Source organism: Dicentrarchus labrax, unplaced genomic scaffold (genome assembly GCF_905237075.1).
Source record: "Dicentrarchus labrax unplaced genomic scaffold, dlabrax2021, whole genome shotgun sequence".
In the NCBI taxonomy this organism is placed as follows: Eukaryota; Metazoa; Chordata; class Actinopteri; family Moronidae; genus Dicentrarchus; species Dicentrarchus labrax.
Window position 1 is genome coordinate 20,694,934 of NW_026136703.1, and position 17,856 is coordinate 20,712,789.

The 17,856-nt window shown below is 39.7% G+C and overlaps 1 protein-coding gene across 1 annotated transcript in view; it reads left to right on the forward strand.

Annotated features, from left to right (window-relative positions):
• The first annotated feature begins 1,038 nt into the window (after nucleotides 1–1,038).
• sos2 (son of sevenless homolog 2 (Drosophila)) overlaps nucleotides 1,039–17,856 on the forward strand; it is a 35,281-nt gene continuing 18,463 nt past the window's right edge. The window contains exons 1-5 of the mRNA XM_051396009.1: nucleotides 1,039–2,081; nucleotides 13,682–13,807; nucleotides 14,042–14,173; nucleotides 14,555–14,719; nucleotides 14,859–15,065. Coding sequence (XP_051251969.1) covers nucleotides 1,998–2,081; nucleotides 13,682–13,807; nucleotides 14,042–14,173; nucleotides 14,555–14,719; nucleotides 14,859–15,065 — 714 coding nt within the window. The 5' untranslated portion in view covers nucleotides 1,039–1,997. The remainder of the gene's footprint in view (nucleotides 2,082–13,681; nucleotides 13,808–14,041; nucleotides 14,174–14,554; nucleotides 14,720–14,858; nucleotides 15,066–17,856) is intronic.

The following is a 17,856-nucleotide window of genomic DNA, read 5'->3' on the forward strand; positions in this document are numbered from 1 at the left end:
TGTACCATATGACTTTTAAACATAACCTACATGTTCTTTGGTGTGTTAATCTGAGGGAACTTTTTAATATTAGAGGGAAAAGTAGGGATTTTTGGCACAACTTAATTTACTTTCAAGGTGCATAGAGACGGGAAATTGTGTTTAAAGGAAAGCTACATGACTATTTCGGCATCACAAAGATGTGAAGTTTTTTAGGGGGGGTCTGTAGCAAACAAACATGATTTCTTACATTTGTAGAACAATATTTGTATGTCAAGGGATCTCTGCAGCTCTACAGTACTTCATTATACGTATTACTGTTGTGTCACATATTTTACCTTTATCAAACAACTTTATCTTATGCGATTTGCATATTGCATTTCTTGCGACAGACAGATGATTGTATAAACAGTTCCTTAAAAATGCTCAAAATTCATCCAAATGACTCAAACCCAAACTCACTGCACAGTTTTGAATATAATATGAAATATTCATTAAATGTATGCCACTAAGTTAGAGGTCGTCAGTTTACTTAATAAAATAAAAAGTGTCCCTTAAGGAGAAAGGTTGGGAACTAGTGTACCACAGGTTGTTTGCAGCGGTTCCATCATTATTCATGCACTTGTGCAGTTTGTCCACAAGGGGACAGAATAACAGCAACAAACACACTGCAAAGCACAAAATATGTCTCAATTAGATGCTATTGTTAAAACCAGCTGTTCTTAATGTATATATACATATATATGTATGTTTATTATTAATGCTTTTATACCAACTTGAAAAAAGTGGATTTATTTGCATCAACTTGTGTAATCAAATAAATGTAGTTTCTTTTTTTACTGTGGTTTTTTTTGTATAACCATTACAGGAAGAATAAGTAAAGGTTGGATTTTATAAGAATTATATGAATAATAAAAAATAAAACAATGAATCTGTCGACAGTGTGAGATCCTCCAATATGAAATAACACATAAGTCCAGCCTTGTTTTTTTTATTTTTTCTCTCTCTGTCCAATAAAATGTGAAATTACGCAGCGTGCGTGCCTGACAGCGGACGCACGGCGCAGAGAGCAGCAGACGACAGACAGACAGACAGACAGACAGACAGGCAGGCAGGCAGGCAGCGGAGTTGGTACGAACATCTTCGACTCCACAAAAAACCAAACAAAAAAAAAAAAAAAAAAAAAACACCTCGACTGCTCTCCAGCTGCTCTGCTCCACAGAGAGAGAGAGAGAGAGAGAGAGACATGCCTCGGACCGGTCGCCGTTTGGGGGATTCACGTTGGATTTAGCGGCCGATCGCTCCAGAAAAGATGACTAAATGTGCGGTGAACAGCGCAGGAGAAAGTGTGCCTCGTTTGGAGCTGAACGGGTCGTGTGCCACAACATAAAACTCGGAGCGCATCAAGGCCAGCAGCAGCCTGTAGCACCAGCTAGCCAAGTCGGCTAACGCTAGCCTGCTAACGTTACAGGTGTTTAGGCAGCAAAAATAACCAAAAAAAACGTAACGTGTGTCGGTAGTTAGCTGGCCGCCAGCTGAGCTCCCATGTCGGGACTTGATACTGAACTCAATGTGCCTGTTATAAGCTTTTTTTTTAGCAAACGCCAAGTAGCAAGTATAACACTTAGCAACATTGTTATTAGCCGTTAGCTTTTTTTTTTTTTTTTTTTTTTTTGTAGTTAGCCGCTGTCCCGTGTTTACAGCAGCAGCAGCAGGCTAGCCTCACTAGCCTCCGAGCTAACGAGTTAACTTTATAGCTACATGTGCTTGTTTTTCTTTTCTGTCTAAAGCTCGTTTTTCGCTGTTTAACCCGACTCATCGCCGGACTTGCAGCGTGGTTTAGTGTAATCTTCGTATTTGCAAGCGAGGCAGTTGGACTTTTTCTTTTTCCTTTTTTTTTTTTTTTTTTTCCACCACCGTGCCTGCCCTGGACTGACCCACCCACAAGGACTATCTATTCCGGGGCCGATGCTGACAGTTCAGCCCGGATCACGGCAACGCCAGGAGCCGCTACAGCAATGCAGCCCCAGCAGATATACGACTTTTCAAGTGACGAGAACAGTCACAAATGGAGAGGCCTCTTCGTGCAAGCTTTACGAAAGGTAACACTGTGATTACTACACTGACTGATTCCCAGAAAAGTCACAAACCGTCTCTAAACTGTCCTTTCTAAACACGTATTTCCATACTGGTGATTCATTGCTGTGGGACATGGAGGTACTGGTTTAATCTGCTGTAATGACACAGACTTGTGTCACAGGTTGGCAGATGATAAACAGCCAAAACCCACTTATTATTATTATTATTATTATTATTATTATTATTATGGAGAGGTGCCGAGTAAAGTGGAATGTGTTTAATGTTTTGCTGATCACTAATCAATAAGGAAGGCATTGTTGAAACTGTTGTCCTCCTCTTCTGCGGCTTTTAACGTGTCTACAGTGTGTTTATTAAATAAGTCTCTCACTCAAGTTCCCTTTTAATGATTTCTCTCCCCTCCCATAACGTTTTTTTTTTTGTTTTGAAGAAGTTGTTCAGTGTTGGCCAATTTGTACTTAATCTGTCTTAATCTGTTGTTGGTGTTTTTTTGAGGCCATACTAGTGACTTGCCAGGTTACCTCCAAGTGAAATACCAGTGAAGCTGTCCTGGGACCGCTGCCTTCGCTGCCTTGTAGCTGGAAGACACTGTCAAACATCATTAGACGTGTGTGTGTGCTGCTGCAAACCTTTTTTTATTTGTTCCTCATTTGGTCAAACAAAAATGATGTCAGAGACCTTCTGCAGCTGTTTTTATTTGATGTCACATGTCAAGTTTCCCTCCTTGTTTCCAAAGAAATGCAGCCTCATTCTCATAAATCTAATTGAAACTTTCAGGACGGGAAACATTTTAATTTTAATGTCCTTGGTCAGCAGGACTAATCCGTATCAGTTCCCTTTTGACTGTCCCTCTCTTTCCCTTTTCTTGCATCATCTTGGCTTCTCCCTGTCATCACCAGGTTTATTTTCTGTTTTTTGACACCCTCTCTCTCTCTCTCTCTCCTGCTTCAGACTTGCGAACTCATGACAGTCTGGCTCTGAGTGCGAACCGAAAACCCAAAGTTATCTCGCTGCTCTGTTATGTTTCACTGTCAACTTTTTTTTTTTTTGGCCTTGCTGTTCCATTAGGTTGCACGCAAACCCGCAATGTTTAGATACGGAAGATGCACAAAGACCTGCATGCTGCCTTCCCTTTTGAATTTGGTCTGTGTGCCTGTCAGGGTCCTTTTTTATATGTTGACATGTCCTGATCTGGTTGGAGTCACTAATGGGTTAAGCGTGGGACTGTTTTGTTAAAGCTGTGTTATTGTGCAAAGTAGAGAGAGGACATTTTTTGCTAAGTTTCGATTGTTACGATACTTGTGTTGTGGTTTGAGTCACGGTAGTACAAGCTCATGATGCAACAGTACAGTAAAGTGTGTTGCCATCTTGGTTACCCTTAAGGGGTTTTTGACCCAAAACACTGAAATAAATCACTGTTAACCAATGTTTATTTAACAAGGACTTATCTGTCAATCGCTGAACTGACTACGTGTGGTATACTTTTTATAGTATACAAAGTTACTAAACTAGAAAAGTCACATCGTGTGGTCTTCTTTGGAAAAGGGACGCTGTTTAAAGTAGTTCCTAAAATAGATGAAAGTACTGCAGACCAGAGTTTATGTTCAAAGCATGAAAAATGCTTGCCTGTGGTCCAAAATAGATTTCTCAGTGTTAGTAACTTTGCTGTGCCTTGATGAAGTTGGTCAACTTATCCTCTCTCTCAATCTGCTCTTCTTTACCTTTTGTTGTGGTTTTAGATTTTTGTGAACACACAACAGCGCTTTGTCCATTTGGGCAACAGATCCATAAACCTAGTAAGGCACAGACTTCCGCAAATATTATTATGATGCATTTTTAGTAACACAAAGTGCCTACAGAGGTATCCAGACCTGGAATTGGACATGTAGCAGAAGAAAAACACACACTTTTTCTGTCAGTTAGCCCAATAGAGATGGTGTGATGAATCAGGTGAAACGGAGAGCAGGTGGTGGGCTGTGGTGCCGCGGTTTCATTGTCTCAACTTGTTAAACAACTGCCAGAGGGAAAGCCTGTCAAAGATTGACGCAAGAGACGTTTGTTATGGTTTTGACAGACTGTGACTCGCTGTTTTTCACAGCTGTCCACCGGGGGAGGGGGTTTCCTTGTCAGAAGGAGCCACGGTGGATGACTCCACCCCTGAGAATGATTAAGATTGTTTGGATTTTTTTTTAGAGGCAGGATTAAGGAGAACCTGATAGATAAGACACTGCTGAGTGCACCAACCAACAGCTTAATCGATAATGAAAGCAATCATTAGTTGCAACACTGGATGATAAAACTCGAGGACTCTTTTTACTTAAGTTAAGCTTAACTGCACATCTGGATGAGGTGCCAGGTAAAAGTGTGAGTTGTCACTTTAAGTTTATACTGTTCTGGGGTTAATACACCAACCATGAGCGTCTGCAGTTTGAACCTGGCTGTGTACCTTCCTCTCTCTCTTTCTCTCCCTTGAAAAACTCCTAGTGCTAAAGTTAAAAGCATAAACTTTCCAGTCATAAGTAGTTCACACACACATGCAGCCGTCTGTGTTTTCTGTCTGTGTGTTCACGGTGACATTTCACCACGGAGGAGTCCAGTGTTTGTCTCCTAGCTGCGTCTGCATGTCCCAGCTATTCTTGATCACTGCGGCTCGTGCCCGGTGCTATGCAAGAGCGTCATTTAGCCCCTGACATGCTGGTGTTGATAATAACTGTGCATTCCCCAGGGCTGCTGTTTCACTGGCACAGAGAGACAGGCCAGAGCTTTGCTGGGTACAGTTTCATTCCATTGCCATGTTGAGTTAGTGCAGCACGATGCTGCTGAGTTCACAGGGCTTCACTCCATGAGGCACAGGCCAACATTTAAAGCTGAGATTTGTCAGGTTGTGTGTGTGTGTGTGTGTGTGTGTGTGTGTGTGTTGTGTGTGTGTGTGTGTGTGTGTGTGTGTGTGTGTCCTCTTTTATCTTCTCAACTGAAGTAGTCTGTTAAAACAGGGTGACGGCACAACAGGCCAAAACTTGCAGCTGAGAGCTTTTTAAAAATGTCATCTTAGTCAGATGGTTTTGCTGCCACATTTATCCAGGCTAGATTGAGCTGTTGTCACCACAGAATCAGACAGATTCACTACAAGCCTCCAGCGCTCTACTGTATGAGCGCCAATTCAAATATGTTAACAGATACTAAATATGACCCCCCCTCCAAAACAACATTTATAAAGTGCCTCATACAAGAAACCGGTCTTACCATGCCGTATGTCAATTTGTGTGCCAGCTATTTTTATCTCCTCATATCTATCTTTTCTTTTGATCTGCTGTCAAATAAACTTTCACTTTAAGGAGGTGACTAGCCTTGTGACCTGAAGTGACTCTGCTGTGAGCTAACCTAGCAGCAGTATTATACACAAAAAGAAATGTATATTTGGTGCTTTGTTACATTGTGTTCATTAAATTGCATCCCTGTAAGATAAAGGAAGTTCACTATAACTTGCAAGGCCGGCAAACAGGAAGTAAACTCGCAGTTATACTTACTAACTAGTGTCCCTTTTTTATATATGCAACCTGCAAGCCAATTATACCCTGGCCTGCTACCTGCTTTTACTTGCTTTACGTGTAGAGTTGTAATTGTAGATTTATTTTAGGCATTTATGTCTTTATTACCAAGTTGACAGTAGAGAGGTGACAGGAAATGAGGGGATAAAGGGATCAGGAATGATATAATGCAACAGAGGTCCTGGACTGGACAGCGCCTTAACCTGTAGGGAAGCAGGGCAAACATGTTTTAATTCTTCTTGTTTCATTTTTAATAATGTTATAATTTAAATTGGATTGTAGTCAAATGTATGGTGATCTGCAGGTTGAGAACAGTTTGGTGAGTGATTTTCACATTTTACTGGGGTTTGGGACTTGATAGATGTTAGTTTCTGTCCTTATGAATTCTGGGCATGTGTATTTGTTTGTGTGACTTTACTGCAAAGGCAATAAATACACAAGGGGAAAAGTAGCAGGTGGCCATTAGAGCTTCACCCTTAGCAGTTATCACCTCTTTAATTGAAGTTACATTGTAAGTGACATAGTCTTTGGGATGAGCATTGTGTGTTGATTGGACAGGATGTTCCTGGTAACAGGTTGCTCTTCCTGTGCACCAGCCCCGGGCCGTCCACAGAGAGGAGCACAAGGCAGAGGATCTGGCTGATTAATACGCACGTTCCCCACCCTTCCCGGGATATTGAATCAAGTCTGTGAACATCAGTTTGTCCTCAGATGGGTGGATGCAGGGGTCACTGGGTCAGGTCAGACCGGGGTCACAGTGAGGCCACGTGCTGTCGACAGCACGTCTAGCAGCCATTGTCTTGATTATGTGACTGTGAGGAGGGCTTGCTAAATGTCAGGGGAGTGTGTGTTTGTGTGTGTGTGTAGTCGTGATTTTTTTTAGCTGTATACATGTATTTGTCATCGACAGTATAACCTGGCGCATGTGTTGTGCATTTTTGTGCTACGCCTTTGTTTGTGTGTGTGTGTCTAAAGAATTGTCTGTTTACGTCTCTTTGTCTTTGTTTGTGTCGTTGTATCTCTGCACCATGGATCTTTTGTGTGTTTAATATGTGTGTGTGTGTGTGTGGGTCTGTATGCCTGTTGTTGATCTCTGCCCTATGGTTCCCCAGACAGTCTGGTTGTAATGGCAGATGATGTCATGGCATGAATCACAAACAGTGACACATGCTCGGGTATAATAACAAGCCCCACCCCCACCTCTCTACCACACACACACGCACACACACGCCACATTACCTGCAACCTGAGCCTGATGCAGCCCCATATACACAGCGAGGAGAATAATCAATTGAATTAGAAATGTTAACCCTGTATTAACACCATTCAGCCTCTATTATTACCTCCACCTTTTCTGCTCTTTTACCACCAGCACACACAAAAACACCTGATCCATAAATGTGTTACAGTTGATGTGCATGATTTATTTTTATTTTTTTTTACCACACAAAGCTCAGTATAAGCTTATTTAAAAGGTAACTCACATGTCTTAGTTGCACCTTTTGCGTTGAGTTACTACACAGAATCTGAACTACTTTTTCATATTTTGTGTGCACATGTCAGCTCCTTGGTACACGAACTTGGCATCAACAAATTAGCGTCAGTTTCCACGACTAATACTTTTGATGATGTCGCACTTTTGGGGTAAAGACCTCTCTTTTTTTTTTTTAGGTGAAATGTCTGTGGTTCGGAGATTTGGAGAAATGCCTTGTGTACTTTTCCACTTGAACGATCAGATTTTTCCCTTCACTTTCACTTGTAAGCTGCTCAGTCTGCTCCATTGTTTTCTGTCAGATCTCATTATTTTATTTCAGTGCGCTGTAGCAGAACATGTTACAGTGTTATGTTTAAGATACTGTATATTCACACAGCATCTGACTAACGTGCTTATATTAATGTGATATTCGTTTCATGACCTGCGTCTGTACAGATGCCTTGATGTGGTCAGTTTCAAAAAAGGGTTTTATAAACATGCTCAAGTTGCATAATAATACATACATTTAATTGAATACTCTATTTTGTAGTGGTGGTGGATGATGGCATTTTTTTTAAGTCCTGTGGGATGTGCTTCTAACATTTCAGTAAGTTCTTGGATCGGTTTTTAGAAAATGTCTGCTCTGTGTGTGGTCCAGACTATTATTTGCACTTTTGCTTTGAATGGAGACACTTTTATATTTATATATATATATTTAATGTTTATAATCTATTACTTTTTTCAATTCTGTTTATTGTATTTTGTATAAAATTGTCAGAAAATAGTGAAATAAACATTAGAGCCCTTAGTGATATCTTCAAATTGCTGGTTTCATCTGATCATTAATCAAAAACCTAAAGACATCATCATCATAATTTGCAATGATATGAAACAGAAAAAAATAATCTGCAGTTATTTTAATAATTCATTAACTGTTTTAAAGTTATTTCTCAAAGCAAAAACATAAATCATTCTCTGGCTCCAGCTTCTCCAATGTGAAGATTTACTGCTTTTTTCTGTTCTATATAAACTGAATATCTTTGGGTTTTAGACTGTTAGTCAGACACAAAAAGACATTTGAAGATGGGACCTTACACTGTGTAACTGTGATAGACATGTTTTACTATTTTCTGACATTTTATAGACAAAGATAAATCAGTTATATTAAATAATAATCTGCAGATTCAGTGATTAAATGAAATCATAAATTGCAGCCCCACATCAAACTCTCACATTGAAGAAGCTATAACTAAGCATGACTTTGTTATCAAACAATTTGAATCAATCAGCAGTTTGATTAATTAACTAATTAGTTGAGCTCTCGTTTAATGATGTTCTTTATGGTGATGGTGCAGGGAGCTCTTGGTTCGGACAGTCGCATTAAGTACATTCATGGATCAGTTTTTGAAAATGATATCAAAGCACCTCTGTTCAGTGTGTGGTCTAGTATCTGCACTTAAGCCAGAATTGGATATACTTATGTTATTGCAAGACACTGTGGATAAAACATCGACCAGTCTGACTTTTTCCTGGTAGTTTTTGTGTGCCTGTGAATCCTGGCGTTCCCCTCTCCTGGCTTTGGCTCTGCTCCAGCCTGTGTGTAGTATGAGCCTGCTGCTGCTGCTGCTGCCTCCTCGTACACGCACATCAATACCTCTCAGTCTGCTGCTATGATCTGCTTTCCCCGGGGGCTTCGCTCTGTGTGGGTAGAGAACAAGGCTGGGGTGGAAGGGGGGCGGTGGGTGGAGGAGTGAAAAGGGAGAGTGAGTGAGCGAGCGCTGGGACTTCCTGTACACTAGCCTTTCTCTTCTTAATGGAGCTGACCCATGAAACTGAACACCTTAACATGGCACAGGAGGATGTGCATGAAAGCTTACATATGATTCTGTTCATTTTAATGTCCTTGCCTAAATGCAGTGGTAGAGCGGGAAATTAGTAAACCTGCAATTAGGTTTAAGTTTCATTAAGGATTCATCTCTGGGATATTATTTTGATTAATCGAGAAATTGTTTCATCTATAAAATTTCAGAAAAGTTTGAAAAATGCACAAATAGGGCGCCCGGTTAGCTCAGTGGGTAGAGTTGGCGACCCATGTACCGAGGCTCAGTCCTTGCTGCAGCGGCCCAGGGTTCGAATCCGACCTGCGGCCCTTTGCTGCGTGTCATCCCCACTCTCTGCCCCCCTTTCCTGTCTGTCTTCAGCTGTCACTATAATAAAGGCAATTTAAAAAAAAAAAAGAAAAATGCACAAGTAGTCACAATTACTCGTAGCCCAAGGTGACATCTTGAGATGGTTTGAAACAGTCAAAAAACAAACACATTTACAAATAGAGGCCAGTGAATAGATATACCATGAGACAATATACATGAATGTGTCTGTTATTAGAGATTTTACTGACCAGTTTAGGGCTGCAAATAAGAATAATTTTCATTCATTAATAAGGATTATTGTCTCAATCAATAGATGAATAGTCTGTAAAATCAGAAAAGAGGGAAATATGTTCCGTCCACTATCATGTGTAAAAGAGAAAATCTGAAAATTCTCGTTTTTGAGAAGCAAATATTTGTAATATTAAACAATTGATCAAATTGATGATCAAAATAGTTGCTGATTACGTTTCTGTCAATCAGCAAATCGATTAATCAACATATTATGGTTTCATGTAACTATCCCTCTTAAATCTCTGGGTGTATTGTGGACAGTGTAGTGAATCAATAAATAGGACTGCTTATGGCAATGTTGGATTTTTATATGATTTTTACACCAATGTGATGAGATGCTCTGAAGTGTATTAAAGTATTTAATTTGCTCAATCAGTCAAAAACTATTCATTAAAATTTATTTTAACAATTTCTCAATTGTTTTTCCTGAATATTTTACTTTGTGAAGACATATTGATATTCAAGTTACTTAATCTTGTTCATCGACATTTTTATCAGCGTCAATTTTTGATAAGCAAAAAAAAAAAATAAAAATCACAGGTTCCAACTTCTTAATTTTGACTATTTCCTGGTGTTTTAGATCTTCTGTGATATCATGTTATAGATTTGGGTTCTGGACTGTTTGGGGACAAAACAAGCAGATTGAAGATGTCATCTCATCTTTCACAATTTTGGACATTTTATACAATAAATCGAGAGAATAAGCAACGGTAACTGAAATAATTGTACATGAATATTTGGTGTTTTTTGCTTGAGAAATGACTGAAACACTTGATTATCAAAGTTGATTAATTTTCCGTTGATTGACTGATTGATTGCTTACTCATATCAGCACTTAAACATTGTTACTTTCCAGCAGAGAAAAGCTCATTTTGCCTGACATAATGTGATAATTTCCACATTCAGCATTGATTGATTCTTTGATTCTGTTGTCTTGAACATATTTCAGTCGTTGCACAGAGGGTAGTATCAGGGAGGATATTCTGAATTCACCTGCCATAGTGCTTCTGCTAGGGAATAGTTGTTTTTGCTACGATGAGCAACCCAGTGGCTCTCGTCTCAGATGTTTTGAGTGCTTTTCAAATTCAGGAGTTCCCCTGCTATTTTTCCACTCAGTTGCTTTCACTTTGCTCACTTCAGTGTCCGCCGCCAACTATATTAGACCATGATACATCCATCAGCCATTAGGATCGAGTTTCAGTGGTACTGTAAATACACTGTGCCGCAGTCATACCTGCACATGGCCCCGCTCTGCTTTCAGTCCTCAATTTAGACGCCGTCATCAAGCAGGACTGACAGACTCACTGGGAGCAGCTCGCTCATAGGACAACTTCAAGTGTCATTTCAAACCAGAGATTCAATCACTTATGCTGATTATTTATTTTGTTTTTAACTAATTTAATAACAAAGCAGGTAGGGCTGCAACTAATAATGATTTTATTGTTAATTAGCCTGCTTATATATTTTTTAATTAATGATTGGGTCACTAAAATGTCCCAAAAATAGAAAGAGAATATTCACATTTTGAGATGGTTAAAACCATTTTAGGCATTTCTACTTTGAAATATTGACTTAAACTATCTTAAACTATGTTGATTATCAAAATTGTTGCATTATAATGTTTTATTAATTAACTAATTATTTCAACTCTACAAACAGGAGTTTCTTGTAGTATAACAATATGATCCAGCAGCTTCTGCAGCAGCTCATTATGGTACCTTTTTAGATGTTACAGTTGCATGTATTGTATTTGAATTCGCTTTCTATTATGCTTTTATTCAAATTACACTCAGATTTGTGTATTTTTGTTGCTCTGTCTCCCATCCTGACATTGTTGGAGATAGACAACACTTGTTGGATGTGGGCCTCTCAGAAACGGGCCAACTATTCTGTGAATGGAGTCGAGGGAAACCCCCGTAGTTTCAGTGTGGTGACTCACAGCTCCTGGTGTCCTGTGGAATTTGGTCAAGTGCCTATTTGTGGTCAAGAGGATATATCTCATAACCTACTTCTGCTTTGATATATATTTTTTCCAAGTAGAGTTTATGCTTGTGGCTTATTTATAACTGTTAGGTCTTGTGAGTGTGCATCAAAACACAAATGACGTACAGAAACGTAAACGAGGCCAAGCTGTGGCTTCAGATTTTCCAGCTCCTCTTGTTTTAAAAAGCATCTGAATGTAGTTAAGGACTCTAAAACCGATCGAGGAAAACAAGGGGGTCTTTTGTAATCCCCTAAATGGGAATTTCACCTTCTTCTCCTCTTCTCTGGTTGATGATTTTATTTCAAACAAATGAACTCAAACTTGAGACAGAGGGGACATCCTGCCTGTCGCTGCATCTCTATTAAGTCAGAGCACAAGAATGCATGAAGCTCTCTCTGCGTTGACCTTTTAACTCTCCTCTCACATTCCTTATTCCGGGGGCAATGTTTTGTCATCATAATGCCCCACTTTACTGTATGCCAGGGTAATTCCATCACTAGCATGTGAACAGGCCTGGCTTTTGTGAGTGCCGAGTAAATGTTAGGCTGTCTTTCTATCCACCTCTCTCCTCGTTTTCTCCCACAGCCTTTTTTTCTCCCCCTCTAAGTCTGCTTTGGGTGCTATAATAGTATCTCAACTGACAGCATTCCTGCAAGAGGGCACGGCCCAAATGACGACAACTTTTGGGAGGTTGGAGGGTGGTTGGGGGGTGTTCCTCTCTTTCCACTTGCAGACCTGATGATGCCACACCTTCTCTGCTGTCTGCACCTAAAACCACACCTTCTGTCAGGCTGGTTCCACCCACAGGAGTCCCTTTACTGAGAAAGCCTGGATGACTTAATAAATCAGCAAGAAGAGACCTTTTAAAATTTCTTTTTTTCTTGTTAATGTAGATTTATTGTTTAGCAGTGTCTTGCAGCTTAATTTGAGGAGTTTATCTGTTGTGTGCTGCTATATTTTACATGAAGACGCTGGTGGATTTGTGTGCTGTAGCCCAGAATGACACATCTTAACTGCATGTAACTGCAGACTAAGCATTTCATATTTTTCAAATGTTTTAGATTGATTTTCTACATTCGAGGCAGCCATTTTTACTTATACGTTTAAGTGCATTAATGAAATGAACATCCATAGTTGAAATTTGCTTGAGAGATTTAATCATTCACGGTGAACATTTAGCTTGCTTCAAATGAATTAATTCAGTTTTATTTTATTCTAGTGAAGAGAGTTCTGAAACCTCTTCCTTGGTAGTGCATTCAAGGAACCCTAACGTCCAAGAGTCTTCACAGTTGACTACCAGAAAGTTTGTGCATTCACAACTTATGTTTTTGCAGAATCATATCAGAAGTTGCAATGTGGAATTGGTGATTAGATCATGTAAATTTGGTTGTTTTCTGTCTTTAAAATCACAATGAAACACAGTTAAAGTGTGTTTATCATCGATGCTGGATCAGTGTGTAGTGCTTTGCAAATACGGTGCAATATGGAGCTGTATAAGTCTGTTGGCCTCCACTAACACCTTCCTCATACAGAGACACATGATAAGAACTTGGACAATTTAAAAAAAAAAAAAAAAAATGATTTCACTGTGCCTTTTTATAAAAAGTTGTGCTTTGATTACCAGCTCTCGGATGTCTGCGCTTCCTTGAAAACAACATGGATGTGTTATTTAAATCTTCTCTACTGTAGTATGTAGTGTATTACCAAGTGATGATAATTTAAAATTGACCAAAAAAAAAGCAAATAAGTTTCATGCCTCTGCAAGTTAATTTTGAAATAAATGGAAACTCAGTTTATGGTAGGCTGCACTTTGGAAAATGTCCAGCTGTGATGGAAATTCCGTGTATTTCGTTGTCAATGGGCTCAAACATGCAAAAACCACTAATATGACCCTTTAATACCAAGAGGAGGTGTTTGTCTTTAATCAGTCATTGTCTGTACTTGCTGTCTTGACGTCATTAAATGGGACCTGAGTGTAACGGAGGTTTATCATACCAGGTGTTACTATCCGTTGCATATTACGCAGTTTCAGTTGACATTGTGTAAACGCTGCAGCTGAGGAAAACCAAAATAAAAGTTTTTGACTTACAGGATGCTCTTTCAGCCATCTTGCTGCATCACTCATCTCTTTTTATGTGTGTGTCTCTCTAACATTCAGGTACAGAAGCAGGTCCACCCAAACCTCATGGCGAAGGAGGATGCCCTGCAGCACATCGAGGAGCTGATCCTACAGCTGCTCAACATGCTGTGTGTGGCCCAGCCTCGCTCCGTGCAGGATGTAGAGGTAAGACATTCTACGGAGCATCTGAATATACATTCATAATATGTTGTAAATGGACCGAAGTGTGAACTTTTAAACAGATTCACATTTGTTACGAAATTTTGGCACTTGGGGAACACATGCTCCCACAGCATCATTCCACGTAACTAATTAAATGCATCTGTGCAATGCAACTTTCAATCATCTTAATGCTTCCAGATTTATCAAATGTTAAGACAATAATTTCCCTCTTTCTAGGAACGGGTCCAGAAAACCTTTCCCCACCCTATAGATAAATGGGCGATTGCAGACGCCCAGTCAGCTATCGAGAAACGCAAGAGGAGAAACCCCTTACTTCTCCCTGTGGACAAGATACACCCTCTGCTTAAGGTAAAGACTCCAGATGAGCCCTGCAGTCTTTACATAAATCCCATAAAGCTTTACGCTCCAGAATTATGCTTTTTTTTAATAACAAGTTTAAGATTGTCATCTGTTCTAACTAACAAGGTATGTTTCAAATAACCTATTCTAGCAGTGTTCACATTCCAAGACATAGTCAACTCTGACGCAAGTGGCAGAAAGTTGTGGAAGTTGCTGGGAAATATTTATAATCCAATTTAGCTTACTGTTTTGACAGCTTGGTTCACACTAGTTGAATTGCCCTGAAGTGATGGAGTCCTCAATGTAGTTTCTGTTCATGATTTTGAACTGCTGATTGACCCCTTCATAATACTTAATATGGCTTTTTTTCCTTTATTTTAATTTCAACAGGAGGTTTTGGGCTATAAAGTGGACTACCATGTTTCCCTGTACATCGTGGCTGTGCTTGAATACATATCAGCAGACATACTGAAACTGGCAGGAAACTATGTCGGCAACATTCGGCACTATGAAATCAGCCAGCAGGACATCAAGGTGTCCATGTGCGCAGACAAGGTGGGTATTTGTGAGGAAAGGGAAAGCTCACTCTCACGGTTTGATAGATGCAGACTCGGGGCATTTATGAAACATCATAAGAAAGGAAGGAAAAGCTTTGCTTCGATTGATTGATCTCCTTTGTTTTGTTTGTTTCCAGGTGTTGATGGACATGTTTGACCAGGAGGAAGACATCGGCTTGATGTCTCAGTGCACAGAAGAGCCGTCGTCCTCTGGGGAGCTCACGTACGACGACCTGGTGAGGCTTGAAATCGCAGAGGAGCGGCAGTACCTGCGAGAGCTCGACCTCATCATCAAAGTGTTCCGCAATCACTTCCTGTCCAACCCGAAAATCTTCACGCCTCAGGTGAGGAAGACTTGCACAGTTAATTAAGAAGTAGTCAAACCTGCAATATTGTTTGTTTCTCTAGTAGATTGTTTCAGATCTGTCACTTGTGCTAGTCTGCACAATCACTGCTCAGAATACTTAATCATTATCGCTTATCATTACCATCTTATTTTCATAGGAAAAAGGGATTTCATCAACTACTAAAACTACCACTTGTAGTAGTAGTTTATATGTGCATAGAGTTTGCCTTATTTATCAATATGTATCAGCACTTTTTCACAGTAGGAACCCAATATATTCTCAGCACTATTGATTAGGATATCATTTGAAGCATTTTTGTGGATAAAACAGATAACTTTTTACTTTTCACAGCCACTCACAGCTGTTTAATGCTGTTTATAAGATGTTTGTATCACAACAGTAATAAAACACTGCATAAGAAACTGTGGCTGTTGCGTATTAAGTGGAAAATGACAAAAAAAATACTCTCAAAAGAAAATTGATTACCCCTTATAAAGCCACACCACCATTGCTCCCCAGCAGATTTATTCACCTAAATGTGCTGGGTACTAATGAAAGGTACAAACACATACACCAGCTGAATACAGAAGCTGTGGCCAGCTTACTCTAAAGCCAGCTTATAAACAAACAATCAGGTTTCCATCTGAATTCTGTAAACCTAATTATAAAGTCATTTCGGCTAAATCCAGCGTAAGAACATTTAAAGATTACAACTGAAACTCTGTAATCGGCTAACTGGTAATCAGCATCAGGAAGCACTTTGAAACACCCAACTAGATTTCAGTGTTGAGTTGTGTTATAAAACCTGAAGAAAAGACCGACAGTTGTATTTTTCCTCTTTCCCTTTTAAATTATTGGAATATTGCTTTGCTATGAATACCATGAGAAACTGAAACTTCTAAGTTTAAGGTTCCTCCACACTGCAAACAAAACCAATGCCAATTACTCTCATATTATCAGAGACTGAAGACATTGTCTTTTCTGATGGATGACCAGAGTCATGGAACAGCCAATATAACCACGCCTTCAAAAAAGCGTAAACAATTGTGTACCATCTCCCAAGGCGCCACCCACGCTCTCTGACCCCTCCAGTAAACATAGACATTCATATCTGTCTCAGAGGGCTAACCGACAAAACAAATTGCTAATTACATTGTGTCTATTATAGCAATTAAGTGCTCTAAATTCTCCAAAAAACAAAGACGATGTATGGGTAGGGGTAAGAAGTTTGAACAGTGGGCCTATTGGTTGAGAAGTGAATGGAAAGTTGAGTTTAGTGGGTCGCTGTGGCTTTGCATATTTTGGGTTGGGCAATTTGTGGTATCATTTGGGTGAGGAGGATAAACCTTTGTGAGGCCCAGTGGAATGCAGAACATGTAATTACGTTGAGACAGGAACAACATCTGCAGCCCTCGCAAAAATAACCTCAATTATGTCTGTTGAAACACAGCATAATCTGAAATTACTTGGGAGATGTCAGGAAAGTGTTACGGTCAAATAATGACAGGACTGAACTTCTATTCAGACTTCAGCAGTCAATAATCACTCTGTGCTATTTTAGGATTCTCATCTGCTTGACTAATGATTTCCTCTGGCAAATTGACCCTGTTGTTGTTCTTGTTGTTGTTTTTGTTTAGAGCTCATTCTCACCACTATTTCTACTGTTTATTTATCCAGAGGAGGTAGGCCAAGAATGGGAGCTCTTTCAGCAACACACCGCTATACACCCCTACGGTTAAACACCTTCAGTGTGTTTACATGCACTGAAGATACCTGGTTATTGTTGGTTTCCTGTAGTAGGCATTCTGGCACAAAAAAAAACTGCTGGTGCAGCTCCAACTGCTAACCATGTTTATAAGCAGCCAACACAGCGGCCAAACTACAATAACTAACGTCTTTTTGTTTGTTGAACATTACAACGTAGTATCTTTGCCTCATGTTAGAAAATCCCTGAAATAAGAGATTGGGAGAAACTTGGGTGACAAAGCGAAATATTTGCCAGAAAAACATGACCTCTTGGACATGTGGATGCTGAATTGTGTGTCTGACAAGATTCTTTTCAAGCATCTGTATGCTTGCAGGAAAGGTTTGTTGCAGCAGTCTGGTGGGATGAAAGGAAATATCTTCAATTGAAATCCAAAGTTTGACTAAAACTGAAACTTCAAAAAAAAGTATAAGTCAGTCAGTTTTCACTACAGTCGGTCTAACGAACCAAGAGGGGAAAAAATCTGACCAGTTACCTGTAAATACAGGTTTTAAAGTAATCTGCTCAGGAGGTAGAGCAGGTTGTCCACTAATAAGAAGTTTGGCAGTTCGATCCCCAGCTCCTCCCTCTGCATATCGAAGTGTCCTTGGGCAAGATACTGAACCCCAAATTGCTCCTGCTGTGCCATCTGTGGGTGAATGGGAATAGTTAGTAAGGAGGCTGGCACCTTGCATGACTTCTCCCATCACTGCATGAATGTGTGCACTATACTATAGACTAGTAAGGCACTATACTGTGTAAGTGCAGTCCATTTACCATATCAGAATGATGTTAATACAGGATGTTAATCTCAGATTTTGTGCCGAAACCAGATTTTTTTTTTAGCCAGTTTCTTCTGTGCATGTAAACATAAACATGTAAACAAACTTTAATAACTGAGCAGGTTGAGCACATTTAAAAAGTACTCCACAGCACTGCACTATAACATTGTAGGACTCATAATACTTGATGCATCAGAACCAGAGATGTCATCTTTTTTTATTCTGCGCATTCTTCTTTCTTGTCAAAACCTTTGACCTTCAT